This window comes from Daucus carota, chromosome 5 (assembly GCF_001625215.2).
Source record: "Daucus carota subsp. sativus chromosome 5, DH1 v3.0, whole genome shotgun sequence".
NCBI lineage: Eukaryota > Viridiplantae > Streptophyta > Magnoliopsida > Apiales > Apiaceae > Daucus > Daucus carota.
Window position 1 is genome coordinate 14,730,456 of NC_030385.2, and position 25,431 is coordinate 14,755,886.

General features: G+C 35.8%; 2 protein-coding genes across 3 annotated transcripts; one reads left to right on the forward strand and one right to left on the reverse strand.

Annotated features, from left to right (window-relative positions):
* Positions 1 to 4,062: 4,062 nt before the first annotated feature.
* On the forward strand, positions 4,063 to 12,262 carry LOC108219828 (3-epi-6-deoxocathasterone 23-monooxygenase CYP90C1). 2 transcript variants are annotated; one of them, XM_017393362.2, is made up of 9 exons: positions 4,063 to 4,581; positions 7,432 to 7,759; positions 8,104 to 8,253; positions 8,367 to 8,657; positions 9,955 to 10,044; positions 10,185 to 10,263; positions 10,456 to 10,562; positions 10,719 to 10,849; positions 11,647 to 12,262. In XM_017393362.2, exons 1-9 carry the CDS (start codon positions 4,292 to 4,294, stop codon positions 11,744 to 11,746), a joined length of 1,566 nt encoding a protein of 521 aa, XP_017248851.2. In that variant the 5' UTR covers positions 4,063 to 4,291; the 3' UTR covers positions 11,747 to 12,262. The 2 variants fall into 2 exon arrangements, with proteins under 2 accessions (XP_017248851.2, XP_017248852.2); XM_017393363.2 differs by having other exon boundaries at positions 4,156 to 4,581; positions 10,722 to 10,849; positions 11,647 to 11,891.
* Positions 12,263 to 15,165: 2,903 nt separating this feature from the next.
* LOC108222050 (ribosomal RNA small subunit methyltransferase, mitochondrial) lies at positions 15,166 to 16,812 on the reverse strand. Its single transcript, XM_017395938.2, has 2 exons — positions 16,286 to 16,812; positions 15,166 to 16,181 (listed from the first exon to the last, which is right to left on the reverse strand). The coding sequence occupies exons 1-2, from the start codon at positions 16,688 to 16,690 to the stop codon at positions 15,426 to 15,428; spliced, it is 1,161 nt and encodes a 386-aa protein (XP_017251427.1). The 5' UTR covers positions 16,691 to 16,812; the 3' UTR covers positions 15,166 to 15,425.
* Between the last annotated feature and the right edge of the window lie 8,619 nt (positions 16,813 to 25,431).

Here is a 25,431-nt window from a genome sequence, read left to right on the forward strand (position 1 = left end):
TCCTTATGTTTAAGTAAATAAACATAACAATATCTACTACTATCATCTATAAAGGTAATGAAGTATCTAAACTGGTCTTTAGTCAACACACCACCAAATTCACAAATATCAGTGTGTACTAAATCTAACAAGTCTGAATCCCTAACAATGTTATGAAAAGGTTTCCTTATTTGTTTAGCTGACACACATACTTGACATTTAGAATTCTTTTCTATGGTATGTTTTGGAATCAACTCTAGGTTCATCATATTCTTAAGAGCACCAAAGTTTAAGTGACCTAGTCTAGCATGCCATAAACTTGAGGATTCAACACAATTCACAGAAGGAAGAATAACATTATTCAATGTACCCAAAACGGGTTCAGCATTAATTACAAACAAACCATTTGACAAGTAACCCTTGCCAAAAAATGTACCAGTGTGAATAAGAACTACTTTATTACATTTGAAAGAAATTTCAAAGCCATTGGAAACTAAACAGCTTCCACTTATTATATTTCTACGCATGTCGGGAACATAATGCACTCTAGTTAGGGATAGAATACGTCCAAAAGGGAACTTCAGGTCTACGTTTCCTATTCCATGTACTTGAGCAGCACTAGCATTCCCCATCATCACCGTCAAGCTATGACTCTGTTGATAAGATACAAATAAACTAATATCAGCACAAATATGCACATTAGCTCTAGTATCTATCAACCATTCATTTGACAGATAGGTAGAAAATAATACAGGGTTGTAGGAAACATACCGATCTGCGTTGGTTTCAGAAGCCGTAGCCTCACCAACAACCATGTTCACTACGGGCCCACTTGTAGTTCCAAGCACAGCATTCGCTTGCGCTACCACCTCAGCCTTCTTCGCTTTCTTTGTAGGGCAGTCCTTACTCCAGTGCCCAACCTGCCCACAAGACCAACACGGTTTGTTTGCCTTTGGTTTCTTGGCCTTGTCCTTGTCACTCTTAGGTTTATTAGCGCTAACTTTCTTAGCAACACCCTTCCTTTTCTGTCCTACAGTTGCTACATTTACCTTCGAGCTCCCGGGCTCAGTTGGCATCACATGTCCTTGTTTGGACTTGTGTTGTTCTTGAATCGAGATGTCTAGCATAAGGTTGGTCCAGGTGATCTCTCATTACTGTCTTTTCAGGGAGAGAGGGAACTCCTCCCAAGACTTCAGAAGTTTTTCAATCACACTCATAACCTTGAACTTTTCGGGGAGGTCCATTCCGGACTCCTTCAAAGCATGCACTATCATCTCGAATTCATGCACTTGCTCAGTCATGGACTTGTTGTCCACCAGCTTGAATTCAAGGAACTTAGCCACAGAATACTTCTCAAGACCCTGAGAGTCAGTATTATGTGTCTGGTCCAGCTTCTCCCATAAGAGTTTTGCAGAGTAGGCATCAGAAGAATACACATCAAACAATGTGTTAGTGAGAGCAACCAAAATGGCCGCCCTGGCCACACCATCCTTCTCAGCCCACTTCGCAAAGCCCTTAACAGTTTCAGCCTTCTCTTGATCCACCACTGGTTTCTCATACTCCACAACAGGCCATAGACCCTTTACAGTCAACCACAATTTCATTCTTTTCTGCCAGCGAGAAAAGCCTACACCACCATTGAACTTCTCTGGCAAGCCAGTTAATTCAATGGCTTGTGGAAAACTGTAAGTGGTCCAATCAATGGCCACAACAGATGCACTAGAACTACTACCAGCACCAACAACAAGAACCTCGGTTTCGCTTGACATTATGGTAAATATTATATAACAAATAATCTCTTCAAGAATGTTGGAAATATTGACTATTATAGCAACACAGAGGCAGTTATATATCATATTAAACAAGCCAAGGCCAAGTAAGTCGAAACAAAACGTGAAGGTAAAAAGCATGCATATCAGTGACTGTAAGAATAGAGAAAGAGCAGAAGTTGTACCAGTAGCCATAGTTTGAGCCAACAACATGCACAACTAGAAAATACAAGAACAGCTGAGTCGTCAGGCCTTATACGAAGACCTGACTGCTCTTGAAGAGATTATCGCCCCCACCTGCTGCACTGGGGATGCTTGCAACACCTCCTCCAGGATAAAACAGCTCTGAGCTTTGAATTACAGCACCTCCAAAGCTCAACTACGATTGACTCCTCACTCGCCGGAAAAACAACTAACTAACTTGTATATGGAAGATGGAGAGAGAGTAGAGAGGTAAGGTGAAAGAGAGAATGTAAGGTGTGTTGTGTAAACAATCAGCTGCTTAGGCCTCTGTTTATAGGAGAGGCTAAGTGTAACTGATACACCTCCATTTAATATCGAATAAAAACCGTCCAATTAAATAAATAAATCAAAAACGTATGATTTGTATTTAAATAAAATAATAACGGTTTTTATACATTAAAACCCACATTGAACCAGCCGTTTCGATATATATATATATATATATATATATATATATATATATATATATATATATATATATATATATATAATTAATTTATCATCAGTTACATGTCCAGATTTAGTGTATCTGACTTGGCTTTGATTCGGCCCATAAGAATCGAACCCACTACAAGAGAGCCCAACAGAAGCACTAACCCAGCCCAACTGATTAAATAATTTAATTAAATTAAATCAAAACCGAAATAAAATCCCCGCCCAGGTCGCCTCGCGTACGCGAGACGCCGAGACATTCGCCCAAATCGCCCTTCGACCCAACTCGAGCCGAAGCGTGGCGGGGCGGAGCGGCGGCGCACGCGTGGGCTCGTGAAAACACCATGCACCATAGCACACCTTAGTAGTTATGCACTACCCATGTGTGTTATACTATATAAAACCAACATCCCCTTTATTTCTTTCTATGTGGGACAAATAACACATTCTCAAAACAAACTCTTTCAAGCTACTAACTTCAACTTCATTTCTCTTATGGATTTCATTAAGAAAATTCTTAAACCCATACATGAAAGTTTAAGTTCCGATATCTAGAAACAACTTCCAATCATTAGATTATGGAATTAACAACAAGAACATAATAAAATTATGAACTTAAAACTCCATTTTCTAACACTAAATTCATGGGTTGTGGGTTAGAGTGCGTTATAGAATTTATTATTTTAATATGATAATAGATTATATAAAATTTTGCTATGGGCCTCTTGAAATTGACTAAATATTTTTTATTTGTCATATTTTTTGTTAAAGGAAATTGAAATTAAAATACCTATATTTTACATATTACCCATATTTTGTGATGAATGGTGTTTAAGGGTAGGATATGTTAGGAATGAGTCAGGTTTATCTTCTTTGTGGATACAGTACGGGTAAATACTCTTTGTTTATTACTTAGTTCATAGAGCATCCAAGAGACTCCTTATTTAGGTTCCTAACTTGAGATTTAAGGAGAGAGAGGAAAAATGTTGCTCCAAGAGACTTCTAAGTGACTCTTAAATCACTAAGAGCCTATTGTTTCTCTCTCCTCTCTCCTCAAAGTTAAGAGCCACCACATAGCTCCTAACTTATTTTTTCACAATAAAAAAATCATTCTTTCCAATTCACCTCCATCTTTCTTTGTCTTTTTGTTATAGTGAAGTTCAATATATGAATAAAATATGAAATAGAGAAGAGATGTAAAGAGTATTGTTGGAGTTTGTCCTAAATTGCTAATAAAAGCCACATTTTTTATATTATATTTAGGAGTCAACAAGATGCTCTTGAGATCTTTTTCATCACGTATTAACTGCCAGAGCAGATACGAAAACCAAAATAAGCAAAGAAGGAATTAGAATACTCATGCATCCAATATAAATATTTTGAATATAATTGTTTGTTTCTATAATAACAAAATTTATTTCCGTAAGCAAATATTGAACAATTAGTTTTTTTTAGAAAATTAATTTATTGCATATTCTTGCAAATATATAAACAAAGAGAAAAAGAAATCTGAGATATTCATCTTAAGTAATATTTTTCGGATTATATTTATTATTATAGAAAAGATATGGAAAAAGTTATGTACATAATAAAACTCAAAATCATGATTATTTTATTAACAATCTTAGAAAGATATCTCGACACATTTGAAACAAAATCAAGTGGCCGTACTTTATTTATACGAGATTAGCAAGAGCAGTACGTAAAAGAAGAAGAGAGGGTAGAGACCGGAGATAAAGAGACGTACTACATCTTGTGTGCTGGGTCTACTGACAATTAGATTTGGACTTGTCACTAATTTCAGAATCTCTCTCTCTCCCATCTCTCTCTCCCTCTCGACACACGCATATAGATAGATAAAGAGCTCGATGATGATGGTTACGTGGGCGTGGAGTTTGTTATCACTACTAATCTCAGCTGCCATATGGTACTTGTTTCATGATGCTGAGCATATGGAAACTCGGATGGAACATACTAGAAGAAGCTGGATGAACATGAGCATGTACAAAAATGTATTGAAGCGGAAGAAAGGAGAGGAGATGAGTAGTAAAATTCCAAGAGGAAGCTTAGGCTGGCCTGTTATCGGGGAAACACTGGAGTTTATTGCTTCTGGATATTCCTCTCGTCCTGTTGCTTTCATGGAGAAACGCAAATCTCTGTATGTCCCTCTCTCTTCTTCCATTCATCGTTCCGGTTTGTTTCTCAAAATATAACTTGATCATACAAATTCAATTATAATCCCCGTCCTAGCAGATTTTTTAGGTTATTTTTTCCCATTTATTTTGTATGGGAATTCACATGTACAATGCTTTTTTAACCGCTGTACGGGGATATTCTCGTACAGCGGTTAAAAAGCATCATAAATATTAAAATTTTGTTATAATCTTGACTGCGGGATATTCAGCTAACGGTCGAGAAGCTGTATGTTCTTTAAACAGTCCGGACAATTATATGCCGGGGACCAAGACCCTTTCTGGAAAACGTTAGAGAGATATTTTTTCTCCAAAATTCACTCGCACAGTGAGCCAACGGATGTAGAAATATATTATTCATAATTTATGGTTTTTCTCTTTCCCTGAGCTGTTAAAAAATTCGCACGGGGAAATTAAAAAATAATTTTCCGTGAAACAAACGGAACCGTTGCTAACTTTAAACGCATAAAGAAATGTAATACCCTCAAAAATACGCTGCAGAAGATTCTGATTAAGATGCAGATTATTATGTGTAAAGTAGTACTCCCTCCGTCCCGTTGAATTGTTAACATCACTTTTTGGCACGCTTTTTAAGACCTCTATAAAATATAGTTGCATGAGGTTTTTTTTTATAAAAAAAATTCTGAATAAAAATTTGATGTTTAAACTTTTATTCAGAAAAAAAATAAATTAAAAAAACATTATAGAACTATACTTTATAAGAGCCTCAAAATGCGTGCAAACAGTGAACGTTAACAACCCGGTGGGACGGAGGGAGTAATATTTTGCCTTGAAGGATATTAGCAAAGAGATTTGCTTTGCATGATGCATGCATATGAAGTACAGATGAATAATGCAAACTGCATTATAACTCGCATAGGCCCTTCCTTTATTCAGAATATTTATAAATGTGGTCCTATTAACAATCAATTTTAATATTTCCCACTCATATTAAAGTCCTCTACATTACCTAACGCATTTTTTGTTTGATAAACTTAAAAACAATAGCCCCAGTGTGATATAGAGATCTGATAATATATATTGTTCTTGTATTTACTATTGTTGGAGTATCTAACTTTTGGTTTGTTTGGACATAACATGAGATATCATTATGCCCGTGTGTGGAACTAAGTAGAATAAAGTTGCAGTAGGGTCAAAAAATTATTAATTAAGATGAAGAGATCATGCACTGTTCCCTCCCAGATCTTATTCTTCCTTAACGGATAAACTTTACATTTTCAAGGACTCTCCATATATTTTAGTATTATATGTGTTTAAAAGACTCGTCAAGTCGAGAATTCGAGTTTCAGTAAATTCCGTAGATTAAGAATTAAGCTGTATGGTATGGTTCAATGCCTTAACAAGATACTGTGAAACGAACTATGCAAACGAAACCAAATCCCAACCAGGCGTAGATATAGCATAGGGAAGGCAAATCAGAAGATGAAGAGAATGAGCAAAGAGTATATAAAAGCTGACATTGAGTAAAGTGCTGCCTATATTGTGTAGCTTTTGCAGGCAGTAATTACAGTGACGCGACAGCCTACCCTAGCTTAGCTCAGCTACTCTTCTTGGTCTGCAGCTTCGTAATTTGGAAATTAATATTTAATTGTTTTCTCAAGTTTCATTATAATTATGATTTTTTTTAGAGTAAATCACACTTTGCCCCATTATCTTTGGGTCGTTTTGCGATTTGGTCTCATTGTTTAAAACTTTGCAGTTTGCACTCATAAGTTTTTGATCTGTTACGTTTTGCATCCACTTAACACTTTTCATCCAAACCACCGTTAAGTCTAACGGAAGGGAGGGGCAGTTTGGGAAAAATCTGCATGGGGTTTAATTAAATGCAGGTTTAACGAAAAAAAGTCTATTTTAACGAAAAATAAAATAAATAGTTAAACATATTTTATAAAATAACAAATAAATATTATAAATCACTGCCAAGGATTATAAAAATTTTATAAAATATATTTTAATATTTATTTTATTTTGAATATAGAGATATGTCAGAAAAATATGTGATCTTTCAGAACTCAATAAGAGTTTTCCAGAAACCACATTTAAAGCTATATCTGGGGCTTCTGTTAGTGCTAATGTTTCTACAGCTCGAACTGGAAACCAGTGTGCATTGTTCGCTACTAATGCCCTGGAGCCTGCTACTTCATTTGAAAGCACCTCTTCATTTGCTGCAAATCCCTTGCAACGAATGCAACATGTGCCACGTTTAAGAATTTTATAAAATATATTTTAATATTTATTTTATTTTGAATATAGAGATATGTAAGAATAATACGTGTTTTTTCGTTAAAATAGACTTTGAACATTTAATAAATTTGTTTGGTTTTATATATATTTTTTAAATATATGTATTTAATAGATTTTAAATATATGGATATGTAAGAACACATATCTCTATATTCAAAATAAAATAAATATCAAAATATATTTTATTAAATTCTTATAATCCTTGGCAGTGATTTATAATATTTATGTGTTATTTTATAAAATATGTTTTACTATTTATTTTATTTTTCGTTAAAATAGACTTTTTTTTCGTTAAACCTGCATTTAATTAAACCCCATGCAGATTTTTCCCAAACTGCCCCTCCCTTCTGTTAGACTTAACGGTGGTTTAGATGGAAAGTGATAAGTGGGTGCAAAGCGTTACAGATTAAAAACTTATGAGTGCAACCTGCAAAGTTTTAAATAATGAGACCAAATCGCAAAACGACCCATAGATAGTGGTGCAAAGTGTGATTTACTCTTTTTTTTAAAATGTTGATGAACTAAAAGTATTATGTGTTTTTAACATGCAGGTATGGAAAAGTGTTCAGAACCAATATACTGGGAAAACCCATAATTGTATCAACGGATCCTGACGTTAACAAAGCTGTTTTGCAAAATCATGGCAATGTTTTTATACCTAGTTATCCTAAATCTGTTACGGAGTTGCTTGGGAAATCATCAATCCTTCAGACAAATGGACCGCTTCAGAAAAGATTGCATTCACTCATCGGAGGTTACTTTCGATCACCTCAATTCAAATCTCGCATTGCTCGTGAAATTGAGGATTATGTCAAAGTCTCTCTGTCTACTTGGGAGCACAAGAAACTGCCTATTCTCGTCCAAGATGAAACCAAACAGGTGATTTGACCGGCATGATCTATCTTAAAATTTATTTATATGTGGAAATTGTTTTACAACGGAAATTTGAGTTTGAACGCTGATTGGAATTTGCTCATTCCTAACATGCAAATATTAGTATTCCTCACATGCGTGTGTGTGTGTATTTTTCACTGTTTTTGTCTTTACATATTTGCATGATTTAGTAGCCAAATTCCAAATAAGTACATGAAAATGTTTATCCCGCGTAATGTGTGGTATTATTTCGCATTTCCAGTTGAGTATCTTAGTAGCCATTGCATATTATTGTACGTCAAAAAAGAAGATAAGCGCTATGTGTTAATGTTTATTCATAATTGTGGCAGATTACTTTTGAAATTCTGGTCAAAGTACTGATGAGTGTTGGCCCTGGTGAAGATATGGAGTTTCTCAAAAGAGAGTTTCAAGAATTCATCAAGGGTATTATATGTATACCTATTAAATTCCCTGGAACAAGACTTTATAAATCATTGCAGGTCAACCAACATAAACTCATACAATCTACTCTTGTAAACTCACTGCTCTGTATGCATGATTTTGGTACAGTATATTATTGTGATGGCTTTTCCTGATTTTTACATGAAAGCAGGCCAAAAAGAAATTGTTTAACATGGTAAGAAAGATTGTGGAAGAGAGAAATTTGGGTATGGCGAAAACAGGAGAAAAAACCTCAGGTTCACCAATTGATGTCATTCAGGCACTGCTTAGCGATACAAAGGAATCATCAGACAATACACAACAGTTGCAAGGATTGCCATTGGATATTGTAACAGAGAATATCATAGAAATGATGATTGCTGGAGAGGACTCTGTCCCCATGGTCATGACGCTAGCTGTTAAATACCTCAGCGACAACCCTGCCACTCTATCTCGTGTTGTGGTATATTCTTTTCTTTCAAACTAAAACTTATTTTCTATTAGTAATAATTGTATAAAACATCAAACAAGTATTGGGGTATGACAAGTCTTTCATAATATATAAATGGATCAAGTTATAATGGTTATAAATTGAGAGAGAGAATATTTCCTTTACCCAACTGTTGTAGCCTTGTAGATTAGCTTCCAATTATTCTTCCGAACTGTTATCTTGATGTTTTAGTAGGGTTACGAACGTATCCAGTATAAATAGTGTAGCTTAAGTTTATGGCAGTGGTTTAGATATATGATATAAATAAACTCTCCTATCTGCACCTTAAAATAATTCCATCAATTTTATCTGTATTGTCCGGAATTTTTTTCGAGCTATTGAAGTATGAAATTTCATCCTTCAAAGTTCTTCAACCTTCAATAATGAGGATAGAATGTGACTGGGATAGGGATGTAAAAGAGGTGTTGACTTTAGAAAAAGTCATAGTAGTAGAGTACTAAATTACGAAAGAATAAATGAATGGTACAGCCTCCTTCTAAAGTTAATGATGCAGGAGGCATATGCGGTCCACCTAGACCTAGAGGAGGGTGAGTAGTGAAAGGGCCATCTGATTTCTTACTGACTGTGACCACTATTGTCACCTCCCCTCCCCCAATTATTATAGTTGGCAAACCCTAACACTTGCTCCAAGTTCTGTTATATGCTCTTCCTTAGATCAAGAAAACAAATTTCCCTAATAAATTGTGCATCTTAGGTCTTCATGGAGCCCTTCTAGACTGATTAATATGTAATTGCTATGTTTTGGCCATAGTTGACAACCTCAACCATCGCTTTGTGAATGCTCCGAGTTATATTCTTGTAGTTCTACATACAAAACTGCGCATTTCCTGCTCTCCTATAAGAGGATGAAAGCAATGAATCATGGTAAAAGGACATGCAGGGAAGATACATTTTTATATAAATAATATTTAGAACTTTAAATGTACATGGGAGGTGCAGTTAAATTACTTAAGCCAGCGAGATGACTGAAATTAAACGCTTAGGCCTTTGACAAAATATTGATGAAAACTTCCTGAACTAAATCTACCATGTAAGAACAATTTAAAAAGTAGACTTCCTACAAAATTGAGAAAGAGCCAGTTATACTAACACCTGGTGTTTACTCTATTATTGACCTTTCTTGAGGAATATCAAAAGTGCTTGTATCACTTCCAAGTGCCAAGAACATGCAAGCTTGAATTTATTTTTTCTTCACTTTTCTTTTTACCGGCAATGAACTTTATGTTAATGGGCAATAATGTGATTTCAGGAAGAAAACATGACTCTAAAGAGGCAGAAGGCTACATCATGTGATGGATTTGCTTGGACCGATTACATGTCTTTGCAATTTACTCAAAATGTGAGTTTGACATAATTTGATTATTATATTAATTTGTGACATTTTGGTAAAGTAGATATATATTGGAAATAAATAAAGGAAAGAGCTTATCTACTTCATACTTAATGCCGAGCAACTTAATAATTTCTTTCTTATCATAGGTGATCACTGAAACTCTAAGAATGGCAAATATTATCAATGCTGTTTGGAGAAAAGCTCAAAAAGATGTAGAAATAAAAGGTCAGCAGGATAATTTAATTGTCAGCATGCATCTCCTATTATTTATTCCTAATAAGTTAATAAAACAATATACATTTCCAAAAACTTCAATACAGTGTTATAATACAACATAAAATGCTAAAAAAGACGGTGATCAATTGGTGGGAACTGGGAACTGATACATTTCTATGGCTTGTCAATGATTTGTGGCAGGTTTCTTGATACCAAAAGATTGGTGTGTCATGACATCATTTACTTCTGTTCACTTGGATGATGAAAATTATGAAAATCCATATCAGTTTAACCCCTGGAGATGGGAGGTATGTACATACATACATACATACATACATACATATATATATATATATATATATATATATATAGTATTTTTCTTAAAGTAATTTTTATGTACACCCCCTTGAGCAGCATATGAAATAACATTTGTTTTGCCTTGTTTTTAATCTCCGTGTCGGCAGAAGACAAGAGGTATGGTAAACAACAGCATTACTTTTACACCATTTGGTGGTGGCCAGAGGCTTTGTCCTGGTTTAGAACTTTCGAGGCTTGAAATCTCCATTTTTCTTCATCATTTTGTCACCAAGTACAGGTACTATTCCTAGTAACTGTGACATTGTGAACCTATCCCTGCAATGAAAATGAATTTTCTTTATGCAAGATGATTTTTTTTATCGTTTAAGTTGTTCAATCGGATTTTTGGTAACTTATATAGTGATTCTAGAAACTTAACACTTCCACTATGCAGACTTATAACAATACAAATTCACAACTTGAAAATTGAGAATTCTATCACGCACAACAGTGTGTAAATTAAGCAATCTAGCTTAGGGTGGTTCGGGTTGCATATGATCATATAAGTTACTGATTACATACATAAGAGAACAGTCACCATTGTCATGGAGGGGAATTTGAACTAGGGTTCTGCTGTGCAGATATACTTTAGTTGAACATAAGATTACCAAACCAGTTAGTGAGGTTGCTGACCTTATTCAGCTTCTATTTTATATTTCACACTTCTAATACAACAACGATTATGAGATCATTAATTTGGGTCATTCGAGTCTATGCCCTGGGCACACACCAAAGACTCCTTTTTATTTAGATACAAGATTTTGATTGATGGAGATTTTTGTGCATGCAAGAGCCATCATTATTAATGAGATTGGAACCAATTAAAAACTGCCACATAACTAAAAAGTGACGTACACTATAAAATCCATTAATTTTATATCAGAAAATATGTGATAACTTAAATGTTCTATTCATAAAAATGAATTACCCCATCATCGTACCTCTTTAAATTTGGTTAAGCAAATAACAACACATTAGACGAAAACAGATCACTCGCCATCATATTCTGATGTTGATTTTCACCTAACTATGCAGATGGGAAGTGGAGGATGACAACATAGTTACTTTCCCAACGGTGAAGATGAAGAGGAAGTTGCCTATCACCATCGTGCCAATGGTGCAACAACATTATTGATCCTGCCCTACTACAACACGATGCAAGTTAGATAGGCAACCTATCAAGTGGGTCTTTTCGATCAACATCATATCACGATCAGATCGTACACCCTGACCTGTCCCTTTTAACCCCCACCCCCAGTCGGTTTTTTCTAGCTCTGAAATATTCTACGTAAATATTCTACGTAACAGACACTATATGTAATAATCTTCCATGGATGAGCATTATGGGAAGATTGATGAGGAGTATAATGCAGTTGGGTCTGTTGTCCTTGTCCTTTTTGATGGAAAGATTGTGGGGTTGATAGGGATCCAAACTTATCTATCTCACAGAAAAAATACTTCACTGATTATATTTCTGAAACATGTTTTACGGTTCTAAATTATGTAGTGCACATGCGCCTCTGCCCCCATCAAGATCTTCTTCATATTTTCTACTCATATTATTTTCTTGCAATCAAAATTTTGTACTGAGAGTCTGATTAGGTAGTTGCAATTTTCCATGCGTGGGACTACTGATTTAGGACGGAGATTATTTGGTGATTGTGTTAGTTTTTTTTGCTAATTGATTAGACACGCACATGTGGTCGAACTCCAACCTCCCGCAAAAGGTACAGGAGCTCTACCACTACACTGAGGTTATTATTGTACCTTTGTATTGTACCCTTTCAGAGATATAAATACATAGGATTACAAACATAAGTGTATAATTAAAGATAATCACTAGTACTATTCAAAGCAAAATAATCACTAATAATTTACAAATAATTATTAAATAATTAAAATTAAAATTTTTTTTTTGCACCTCACGTTACCACCTATCCACGCCCATACGCCCATATCACTTTTCAATCTGATGGCCAAAACTACCATCCATTACGCAATTACAGAATAGATATCACCGATCTCACTTAAATTACCCATGTTTCCTACTTCAACTTGTACAGTGTTTAAGCTGCTGCTTTAATAACCAACACATAATATCAATATATCATAGGTAAAAGAGGATTGCTATATGTATAAAAATGGATATAAAATTTTATATAAATGATATGCTAACAGATGAGATGTTTCTTGCTTAAAATTAAAAAAAAAAGAAAAAGAAAAAGGATGAGATGTCTTAATTTTTTATGTTAGTTACGTGAATATCATTCTATTCGATATCTAACACATGTTATTTGTGATCGAGTATTTGGTAAAAAAATTCGTGTATGAAGTATTATGATATTTTTCGTATAGGAGATCATAAGAATATAAATATTTATTTAGTTAAGATTTGTAAATCGATATTTAGGATTACGGACCTCCTTAATTTATAACACGTTCTAACAGCTTTTTTATTATATTTAAAAATTATTTAAAAATTCTTACTTTTTTCGGACCAATTTTTTAATTATATTTTTAACAGATTTAACTATTAAAAATTTATTCAATATGTAATATAACAAATTTATTAGAAATATATTAAATCAAACACATTTTTGTTTATTTAGAAATCTATTTTAATGATAGAACACATATTATTATAATATAAGTTTATCTTCATAATGAAATTAAATATTAAAATATATGTGACATAATAAAAATTGTTATGAGTCACTCGTGACAGTTAAGTAATCATCAATATACTTAGGAGAAACGAGGGGCGTGTAGGTGGCGCGTCTCACATCGCTCCGTTCTATTTTTTTAATTTTTTGGAATTTTTGGATGAAAAATATCAAAAATTAGAACTATCTTTTTTAGTTTCGGATATATTGGAAGCAAGTTTCAAAATCTGATTATGTTTCACATTATTTATGAAATATAATAACTTGAAAGTTTTAATAACACAACCTACTCTCTCTCAGTACCACAACCCTACCACTCTGATAGTTTTCATGCTCGATTTCTAACTCGGTGGTGCCGTTCTTCTGCAACGATAAGCGAAGGTTGTTTATACGTTATTAAAAAAAATTAAAGGTTGTTGCAAGCAAATGTAGTTATAGACCGTTATGTGGGAGTCGACAAATCCAAACACGGGAGAAGAATATAGTCTTGACATAATATTGATGGATGATATCAATAAATGAACTATCGGTGATATATGTTTGTTGGTTATTCTCTTATAATATTTGTTTTGTTCATCAGACAATGTTTGTTATTGTTAATTTTTATATGATTTACTTTGTATATAGGAAAATTATATTCATGCATTATCTGTTTGCTCCGTTCAAGCAATTTTTAAGTGAAGACTGTTCATATAGTATTAAAATAAAGGTTGTTACAAGTAGGGGTGAACAAAACCAACCCAAACCGCAAAAACCGACCCAAACCAACCCTTTTTTCACCCGATTAAACCGAACCATTCGAAACCGATTATTAAATGGGTTGATTTTCAAAAAACCAGAATAAATTGGGTTGGGTCAGGGTTTAACATATTTTAACCCTTAACCAACCCAACCCAACCCGTTTATATAAAAATAATTAAATAAACATATTATTCCCAGGTCCAATATTTTTTTACCACATAGTTTGCTGGTTTTTTTTAAATCCTCACTCACTAGATACTGTTGAATGACAGATCAACTATTAAATTAATTTACAACTCACCAGATGCTAAAACTAGAACTGCCCTAATATAACTTTTAAGCAGACTATCTTCTGATATGTAAATTAGGACAAAATTTTGTTATGTATTACTCACTATGAAGTGCAAGAACAGTGAACTGGAGCAGATTGGCAATTTGGCAGCATTGACAGTTTATTTAGTTTGTATTTTCTTTTTTTGCTTGTAAAACCCGACCCAAACCGAACCAACCCAAACCATATTTTAATTAGCAAGGTTGGGTTATGTATATTTTTTTTGATTAATGGGTTAATTTTTTATAAACCGAACTAATTGGGTTGGGTCATTTTTTTGCCCCTAACCCGACTGACCCAACCCGTGTTCACCCCTAGTTACAAGTAACGGCAATTATAGACCGCTGTTTTTGTGCACAATCAATCCAAAAAAATTGGAGGAAGGTGATAATGTAAGAACATGTTTCAAAAAAATAACACAAATAAAATTAAGATTCATCGTGATTTAAATTGTTAATTACGTATATAAATTTATTTTCATTTTTTCAACATGAATTATAGTCCAATATTGCAATTTTATATATTGGTATTTGTATTACATCAAGATTTTTATAATATAAAATTTATTTTATCCTACAAATATTAATTTTTAATCATTAAGATATTTTTTATAAACTGTCACAAAATTATTGTTTCAACAAATATTAATATTGAATCATTAATATAATTTTTATAGGCCGCTGCTGCGCGCCGCTTCTCAACTAGTTTGTTATAAATTAAACAAACTAGTGGGATATGTTATTTCAAATACGTTCAAGCGGGAAGAAACTAGAAAGTAGAAAGATTATACATAGAGATTGAAAAATCTCACTAAAGACATCAATAATATTTCATTTTTCACTTCCAGACGGTCCCTGGGCCCTTAAAGGCTCTTTAAAAGACTTCAACAGTACCCAAAAACCTCTGGGCTTTAATCCCAAAAAATGAAGACAAGTAAAAATGGGCTAAAAACAAGTGCAGTAGCTAAAATGGATAAGTGCATCAACTTCGCATTCCATAGTGCTGTGAAGATAACAATTTTCTGTTGGTGTATTCATGCAAAAACATGTACTTTAGTTGACACACAGTCAAGAAAATTGCTAGTTGGGTAAAAACTCATCATCTGCAGGTCTTGCTTGATCATAAAAGTATATTCCGGCTTGATTAAATAAAAGCAGCAGTTTCAGCAACTCTGTGTTGGGTAGTTTTGAGGGTCTCTTATCATCGAATCCACCTGATTTTAGTACCGCCATGATTTTGTCCTTGAAGTTACTGACTCCAGTATCTAAGCCAGACAACTGATCACAAGCTTCCTCGTCGCTACAATCTTCTTTCACTTCTCCGTCCTCGTCATTGCAGCGATCATTACTACAGCCATCAGCAGACTTCTCTTCTTCGCTCAAGTCTCTCCTGTTAAACAACTTGTACAACTCCATAACCTTCTTCTTCTGCTTAAAAGTTGCACCCAATGTCTTGTTTTTCTTCGTGAAGCATGTCTTTGTAAAAGCACCCCATTCATCAAGATCTTTGTAAGGAACATCATCTTTCGGGAAAATCATGACCACGGACGAGTCGACCTTAGGGCAAGGAACAAAGTCTCTCTTGCTCACATCCATAACAAACTGAACATCAGCTACCAACTTCACATTCACAGCGAGACGATTATAATCAGAGTCACCAGGATTAGCCAAAAGCCTCCTCGCGAATTCTTTCTGAAGCAAAAGAGTTGCACTACGAAACGTACTACTCCCAAATAACAACTTCGCCAACAAGGGCGACGAAATATTATACGGAATGTTGGCCACAACAAGATCAAACTCTGAAAACTCAGCCTTCAATGCATCCTTATTAATCACCTGCACACATCGCCAAATACTAAATCGAAATAACCAAACCAAAAAAATTAAAAAAATTTCTTCGAGACATTTTATCAAACACGTAACAAGCCACATTATCTAACCGTAATCTTATGTTCAAACCCGCATTCCGCAACACGCTTATTAAGAATCTCAATCATACGCTTGTCAATCTCTACAGCTATGACATGTTTAGCAACTTCAAGAAGCTTGAGAGTGAGATTTCCAGTGCCAGGACCGATTTCGAGAACGGTGTCTGTGGATCTTATATCGGATTTTTGAACAATTGAATCGAGAACACGTTGATTAGTAAGAAGGTGTTGTCCCCTGCTTTTGTGCAGCTGTAAAAAAACTTCGTGATTTTCCTTTTTCTTTCTATATTTTCCATTATGGTCATCTTCGATTCTGTTTTTATGTAGGTGAGTGTATTTTTCGCAAATTTGGAGAAAATGTTGGCGAATAACGCATCTGGGAATGCATAAAGAGAGAGGTTTGGGAGATCTAAACATTCGTGAGAAAACTCAACTCAGCCGCTCTTCTTTTTTTTGAAATTTCATCAACCACACTGGACGCCAAGTTAGGACATGAATCGATAATTTTTAACTTTTTTTAATAAAAATATTTATGTTATATTTTTATTTAAAACAAGAAAGTTATAAAAATATATGACAAAATTATTATGACTTAAAAACAAATAAAATTAGATGTAAATGTAAACTAAGGTTGCGGTGGCACCATGGAAAATTGCACTCCTCCACTCCTCCTAACTAGCGCTAGTCAGTTCAACATGAAATACGTGAAAGATGGATCATCTCCCTATGTGATTGTTGTAATATTTCAAAATTTTATGTTTCAATTTGGTTTGCACTGATCTCTTTTCTCCCACGCCTCCATTCATTTTCTTCACCGGACTTCGCCACCAATAATGGGGAATGTTTAAGTAAGTCTCATGTGAAGAAGTCATGATGTAAGATATTATATTCGTATCACACACTATTTTATTTATCGTACGCTAAGTCGGGGGTGTTCACAGAAACAGTCTTTCCATTTTAAGGATAGAAACAGGGCTGCGTATATCTTACCCTCTTTAGACCCTGCTCTAAGCGGGATTTACTAAGTATGTATGGTATGGTTAAACGACTTATAAACGTGATAGGAAAGAAACTATTTTTTTTAAAATTAAAATCGGCAAATTTAGTTGTGAAAGTCAATATATCAAGATGTTCATTTTTCATTGGAATGTTCACTGGATCCAAAATCAAATTCATCTATATATACTGTATGCAAATGGAGAGATAGTATTATCATACTAGAGTCTGGAGGGAGGGGCTATGACGGACGAATGATCAGAAATACATGAGTAACATTGCATAAGCAACATGATTAATTACAAGAAATCATGCGGTAACGATAATATAAGAGTTAGGTGTTCATTATTTCAAGCCTTGCCAACCGACGCCACCGGGATTCTCTACTTGTCCGTAGTCGAAGCCTGACGGGAAGAAAAACGGTAGCAAATTCATGACAGCCATACAACCTAGGGGAGTACGTCTAGTTGTATCGCGTAATTGATGAGTGATTACTGTAAAGAGTAAATTTCAAGGGTGTGACTACATTTTACACGGATTCGCAAAAATGTGACTGAATTTTAAATTTGCAAAAATGTGGCTGGAGTTCGACTCCGCCTTTTAAAACATTGGCTCTCGTTAAGTCTGTTAGTTTCCAGTCGTTAACTCACTTAAAATACTTAAATTAAAGGGGTAGTAATGTAAAAGCAGATTTTCTCTTTCCACCGACCCCTTTATCACCTCCGGTAATCTTCTTCCTTCCTCCGACATGGACTCCCATCAGCGATGTTATCGATAAACCCTTCCCCCATTCTATTCCCAAACTCATACAAATACAATCAACTTATTAATAAATCACCATCGATACCTGTAACGGACGGCCATGAATAAAAATATTTCTGGCATGTGCTTCTATACAACGAAACACTGTACTGAACAATGCATACATGCTTTTGCTGTAGAATCTCTCTTTTTATAAGAGTTTCAATTTCACTTTCCCTTGTTCCAAGACAGGCGTGGCTATTTCAGCCATACATCTTAGACATGTAACAAAGCATGTTAGTTCTTTTACTCTTCTAACATATCCAATAGCCTCTGAACAGCGAGCAAGAAATTATGTAAGAAGCAATTGATTGTTGATATACAATTAGTACAATTCCACAAGCCGCTCTCACCTCTCTATGTTCTTGATGATTTTTTACCACAATAGCCACCACAAAAGAGACAAAGCGATTATAATAGCTGAAATTTATATATGATGGATATGAGCTGAAGTCTATGTGTGTAATCAAGGAATCAATGAGAGGGAGAGGAGTGAAAGTGGTTGGAGTTTTTCAATCGAAAGAGAATTTTAACAAAAAATACAATTATACCCTATCTTCCGTTAGTCTTGTTAGAGCAGGCTTAACGGGAGCCACAATTTTAAAAGGAATCAAACTCCAGCCACGTTTTTGCGATTTTTAAAGTTGAGTCACAATCTTGCAAATTGGTGTAAAATGTAGCCACGCTCTTGAAATTTACTCTTACAGTAAATTATTAGCGACTATTGTGGTTTATTTTTATACACGTCATCACAAATACTATATTTAATCTAAATTTGAATCTTTGTGACTAAATTTGAGTGTTTGTGACATAACCTAAATCAGAAAAATAGATGTATTCAATTAAATAAATTGGTATGGAAAACCAAAATTCTGATATCTCTTCTTTCAGAAAAATAGGAAAAATAGAGATATCTCGTAAATTATGTAAAATCCTTAGATAAAAATAATAGATATATATATATTGTAAACAAAACTTATAGTGAATTTAATAAAGAAAAATCAACTCGTGATGTTGACTATATTTGGATCATCTATTATCATATTAAAATGATATATTTTATTTTTAATAACATATCATTTTGAAAATATAATCAATCGATATAACCGCTACTGTCGAAACAACATGTCTTATTACACAAATTTTAAGCAATGTCTTAAAAATTCAATTTAACCAATCATTTCCGGTCAACATCGTTGAAATTGCTCTAAGTAACCAAGTAATATAATGTGTGTTTTATATCAAATTAGCCACCCGTTGCGTCAAAATATCTCATTTGACCCGCTCATCTCATTGAGTACTCGTTTAAGACACTATAAACCAAATATATATAATTGTACGCACATTACTATTCATACCTCTTTACTTAATCGTTTATTTATTAAAAATCAACCATTTATCTTTTTTTACTATAAAACCACTTCGATTACTTTCATAATTGTCTCCCGTATTTATTAGGGGTGATCGCGGTGCGGGCGGGGCGGTTTTTGGCTCAAACCGCAAACCAAACCGCATATGCGGTTTTGTAAATTTCTCAAATCACAACCGCACCGCGAAGAGTTAAAACCACATAAACCGCACCACGAAAAGGCGGTGCGGTTGCGGTGCGGTTTGCGCGATTTACACCTATTCAAATAATTAATTAACATTGTCCATAATCAATTATTTTTTGGAAGAAATATAATACGATAAAAGTGGAAATTAAGTCACAAATACATGTTTTCTTATCCGGCATACATTGAACTTTGCTACATTCTAGCAAATTTTAAAACACTAAATAAATAACAAGAACAAAATGGTGCTTGGCTCCTGGCTTCCCTCCTGCTCCCCTGTTGCTACAAAAAAGAAATCAAATAAAATCTTATTAATTCTGCCATTCTCTTAAGCAGTTAAAGACTTAAAAGAAATAATGCACTAATGCAGCAACATTAGACCAAATATAAGCAAATAGCAAAACCAGACAACCAGTAGTACCAAACCAGGTAAGCTTCGTTTACACATTTATAATTTTATTTAGAAATGTCCCACAAGTAATGGTCACATCCAAGTTTATCAAAGGAAATACTAAAACATTCAAAGTTATCCACTCAGATACTAATACGTAACCCGCGTAAGAGCATCTCCAAGGGAGATTTGTAAAATTGTTAGCTATAATCATTAGCTATCCTCATAATGTAAAATCTTTGCTAATAATGATTTTCTATTTTTTTTGGGGGATAAATATCAAATAGGTCACTTACTACGTCAAAATGTATCAAATGAGTCACCGATTACAAAACTGACTCAAATGAGTCACTCATTAGAAATATTTGTATCAAAAATATCACTCTATCGTTAGTCGAAATTCTGAAAGTATTATATATTGAGTTTCGCACATTTTTTATGAATGATATTACATTCAAATGAAAGGTTCCGAGTTCTACTATTTTAGCTAATATTGTTAGATTTTTAAAATTTTATCAATAATTTGTTTTTAATTTTTTGATTGTTTTATTTTATTTAAATAAAAATAAATAGTAGATGAATTTTAAAAATCTAAAAATATTATCTAAAATAGTAGAACTCAGAATCTTTCATTTGAATGTAATATCATTCATAAAAAATGTGCGAAACTCAATATATAATATTTTCAGAATTTCGACTAACGATAGAGTGATATTTTTGAGATAAATATTTCTAATGAGTGACTCATTTTGAGTCAGTTTTGTAATAAATGACTTACTTGATACATTTGGATGTAGTAAGTGACCTACTTGATATTTATCCCATTTTTTTTTCTAATAGGTGAATGGTTGGAGTGTTTCAAATTTTACATATCCTCTGAACATGCCAACTAGATGATGATACATAGATGTCAAGTGGATGATAACAGGTTTATATCCTTGGAGATGTTCTAATTAGATAGTTTTTAAATAATATAAAGAATCATATATACACACATGCGTCATAAATCTAGAAAAATCGGTAAAAGGAACCTTTTTTAATCAATGAAAGAATGTTAGAAAATCAAAATGAGATTTAAGTGTAGCTGAATCTGTAAGAGAATTTAAAATTATTTTAAAAAATCAAATAATATACATGTTAATGATTAAAATTATGTTATACACAAGTCACCGCGTTTCTCATGCAGGACTTGTGAAGTAGAGTTGGCCAAATGAGCGGGTTCGAACCGCTCGTTCGGAACCGAACCGTCTAATTATTCATCAAAATCCGACTCATGGCGGGTTTGATCCGGCAATTCGGCCCGGCTCGGCTCGTTAAATATTACAAATCGAATACGAATTGCTATATAGGAAACCGGAACCAGCCCGCGAATCAAATGAATCAGGCACGCCTTTGGGTCAAACGAATCGAATCAGTGAACTAATCGAATAAGTCGAATTAAGCAAATCGAATTAGTGGACGAATTACAAATATACTTTTGTAATTTTTAAACTCGCCTAATTTTATTTTTTTAATGTGTTGATGCGGTTTATAAAATATCTTTTTAATTAATAAAATTTATATAATGTACCGTTTTTTTTATTTTATTTAGAAAATAAAAAATTAGTCCACCTACTTGGTTGCTTCTGCTTGTTAAATAGAAAGAATTTTATTATTCTTTTGACAAACAAGCGTAAAAAATTTATTTACAAAATAAATTATTTGACTAAATTAAACTGAAACATAAAATCAAAAAAAAAATGAACCGCACTAACCCGCGAATCTCATAGGTTCACTGGCTGAGGACTCGCCGAGAACAGGACCGACCCGTGTAAACAAGCGGATCGGTTACGAATCATGCGCCATCAGCTCGGATTGCTGGCAATTCGGCCTGGCCCAATTTGAACCGCCCGAGTGGCCAGCACTACTTATTACGAGGGTTTTATCTCTTTGTTAAAGAGTATCTTCTATCATGTGTAATAACTAAATACTTTTCCCTTGCTAGTTACTTTCAGGTCTTTAATTTAATTATAAATATTTTAATTTTATATATTATATTTGGTTGAGATAGATCTATATTATCTTAATGAGCATGTTGGAACCAAGATTCTACCGGATGCGGATATCCCGATAGGACCTGCAAAGGAGAAGAATGCGAGGGATTGTCCCCCCGATTCACCTCCGGCGTGAGAATAAGTCAGTAGTTCCAGGTGAGGTTTAATGGAAACTGCAAGTGTTTGTGTGTGTTGTCGAGACCAAGTGAATGTTTATCTCGTATTACCGGGGTATTTAAAGGGGGTGATTTCCATGTTGTAACGTCTCCCCGATGTGGTAGGAGAGTAATGGGGTTTTAATGCGGCGTGATCTCCGCCTCCGACCGTTACAAAGATAGTACTGGAGTAGTTTAAATGAGGGGCTGGACCTCTTGGGCCTGTCCTCCAACATGTCCCCAGGCTTCGGTCGGGTCTGTGCGTGGCCGAAGTCTGAGTAGTCTCGTCGACCGACGAGAAGAGAAGTCGGATTGTAAGATCGTGGAATCGGGTCTTGGCAACCGAAGGTCTGTAGAGAATGGCCCCCGAAGCTCGATCAGTCCCGAGGCGTCGTCGACCTGCGAGGGAGGTCGAGTCTTATCGCTCCGAGTGGTCGATTCTGGCCACTAATGGCCTAACTAGTGATGTCCCGGAGCTGACGAAGAGCCCGAGACCCCGTTCCTTCATCTTCCCGACTGATCGCTTGGTATATACTGGCCGGTCATCACTGTATTGCTGCGAGCCGATTGGTTATCTTCCCTTGTTGCCGATCGGGAGAATGATTTCAAAGATCGGTTGCATCGGACGGAGGTTCTTCGGTCATACTGAAGGGCGAATAGAGGCTAGTCAAGACGATACTCAAGGCTAAAGACCAGGGGGTCGCTATTGAGAACGACGCGTCGGTTATTTGCGCTCATGAGGTCGGTCAGGACCATAGACTTCTTGTCGAAAGCACGGGCGACCTGCTAGGCCATCCGAAAGTAGCCCCGGCTTCTGAACTTTTATATTATTGGTATGCCTTCGGGCATTTTTGATTGTGTTCAGGCCCCATTTTCAGGGTATTATTTTATGCATCTTTGGCTTAAATGTATGTTGCCTTAGCGTATTTTTCCCTCAGTGCTTCTTGGGTGTTCATAACCTCAGCATGGTGCGCGTTTCGATCTCAATACATGTGTTCATAGCATGTCTTCGACCGACTAGTCTCGATACGCGTTTTTGGTATGTGCGTCTTCAGCCGATGAGGCTTCGGCACACGTTTTTGAATGTGCGTCTTCAGCCGATGAAGCTTCAGCACACGTTTTGTTTTAACTTTTAATGTACGTATTTAGCCGTTGAGGCTTCGGTACATGTATATCAATTTGAACTTGTGTACGTTTTTAGCGGATTTCGCTTTGATACATGACTATTCCTATCATTTTATGCACGTCTTTAGCCGATGGGGCTTCGGTACATGTGTGTCGAATGGTAATTTATCATGTACGTCTTGAGCCGATGTGGCTTCGGTGCATGACTGTCGTTCTCAAGTATTTGGAGGGTAACTTAACACAAGAGGTCTGATCGGGTGTATGTCTTCGACCATAACGTCTCGATACATGATTTTAATTGTGATGTATGTCTTCGACCGAAACGTCTCGATACATCTCTTTCAATTGTGATGTGTGTCTTTGACCGAAGCGTCTCGACACATCTCTTTCAATTGTGATGTGTGTTTTTGACCGAAGCGTCTCGACACATGTCTTTCAATTGTGATGTGTGTCTTTGACCGAAGCGTCTCGACACATGTCTTTTTAATTGTGATGTGTGTCTTTGACCGAAGCGTCTCGACACATCTTTAATCGTGATGCGTGTCTTTGACCGAAGCGTCTCGACACATCTTTAATCGTGATGTGTGTCTTTGACCGAAGCGTCTCGACACATCCCTTTTAATTGTGATGTGTGTCTTTGACCGAAGCGTCTCGACACATGTCTTTGTATGTGCGTTTTCAGCCGATGAGGCTTCGGCACACGTTTTGTTTTAAATTCTAATGTACGTCTTTAGCCGATGAGGCTTCGGGACATGATTGTCATTCCCCCAGTATTCGGAGGGTTGTTTTTAGCTTAATAAAAGAGATATGATCGGATTTATCGTCCCTTGAGATAAAAAGAAGCATACGAATACTCAAAATATAGAGTCCGGCGGACCCATATCTTATTCAGGTTGCCCCCAGGATACGGGTGCGGTTCGGCATTAACTGTAATTGTACTAAGCGCTAGTGTACTCAAATAAATCAAGCATATACCGGGAACTATAATGGTCGTCCTTACGGTTCATGGATGCCCACGGTTTCTATCTTTCTACGAATACTTTCACCATGCAGATAGATATCATCCAAGGATTTGGGCGGTATATCGTAAAGAGAAGACCGGAGCTTTTTACCTTTAATTGGGTCTAAGCCCGCCGTTAGGAATCCTGCAGCTTTGACTTTGTTTAAGTTGGTGATCATCCCTGCCTCCTCCTTGAACCGGGCCAGATAATCCCCTAACTCCTCGTTCGGCCTCTACCTGCAATGGATGAGTGCTTCGGTATCTTTCACCCTTCGGCATAGATGGGAATAGTGCCTCAAAAATTTCTTCTTCAACTGATCGTACGAGCTAACCGACCTGGGCCTTAGGGACCGATACCACATTGTCGCCGATCCCTTCAGATAGGTCTTAAACATCTTGCATAACATAATATCACAGTGGCCCATACCCGTCATGAGGGACTTGTACTTGTCACAGTGGTCGATCGGGTCTTCCTGGCCGTCGAATTCGGTCATCTTCGGGAACTGCCTCCCTGGTGGTGGTCGGAACTGCTCGATCTCCTCGACTACAACCGGCTCGTGAGTTAACTTTTTGTCTCCGAACATAACTTTCTCCATTCGGCGCAGTCGGTCTTTCGTGTGGGGTCCCTCTTCGGCCTCCTCAGAATCTGACGGGGTTATATGTCGGTGTCTCGACCTTCGGGAATGCGACTCAGAGTCTGAAGACCCGTCTTGGTCTTCCCGGTTCCTCTTCATGGGTTGCCCTTCTCCTTTGGTCATAACGATCACGTTTTCGGCTTCGAGGGCCTCCCTGAGGACTCTCTCTTGCAACTCGATCTCCTCTCTCTGCAACCGGAGGGCTTTCAGCCTCAATTCACCGGCCTCCCTTTTCTTGGCTAGTCGGGCCGCTCCTTGCTCGTTCTCCCTCGACGTCTGGGCCTTGACGGCTTGTTCCTCTCTCCACTTTAACAGCATCTGTTGTTGCTCTTTAGGGGTCGGTAAGAGGCCTTCGGGGCTGCTGTCGAAGTTCAGGGCTACAGGTGTGATGGGAGGTCGTTGGTTTCCGGTGAGAGGAGTGTTATTTGGGTTGGGTGGTGTTTGATCACTGTTGTTTGTCATTGTCTCA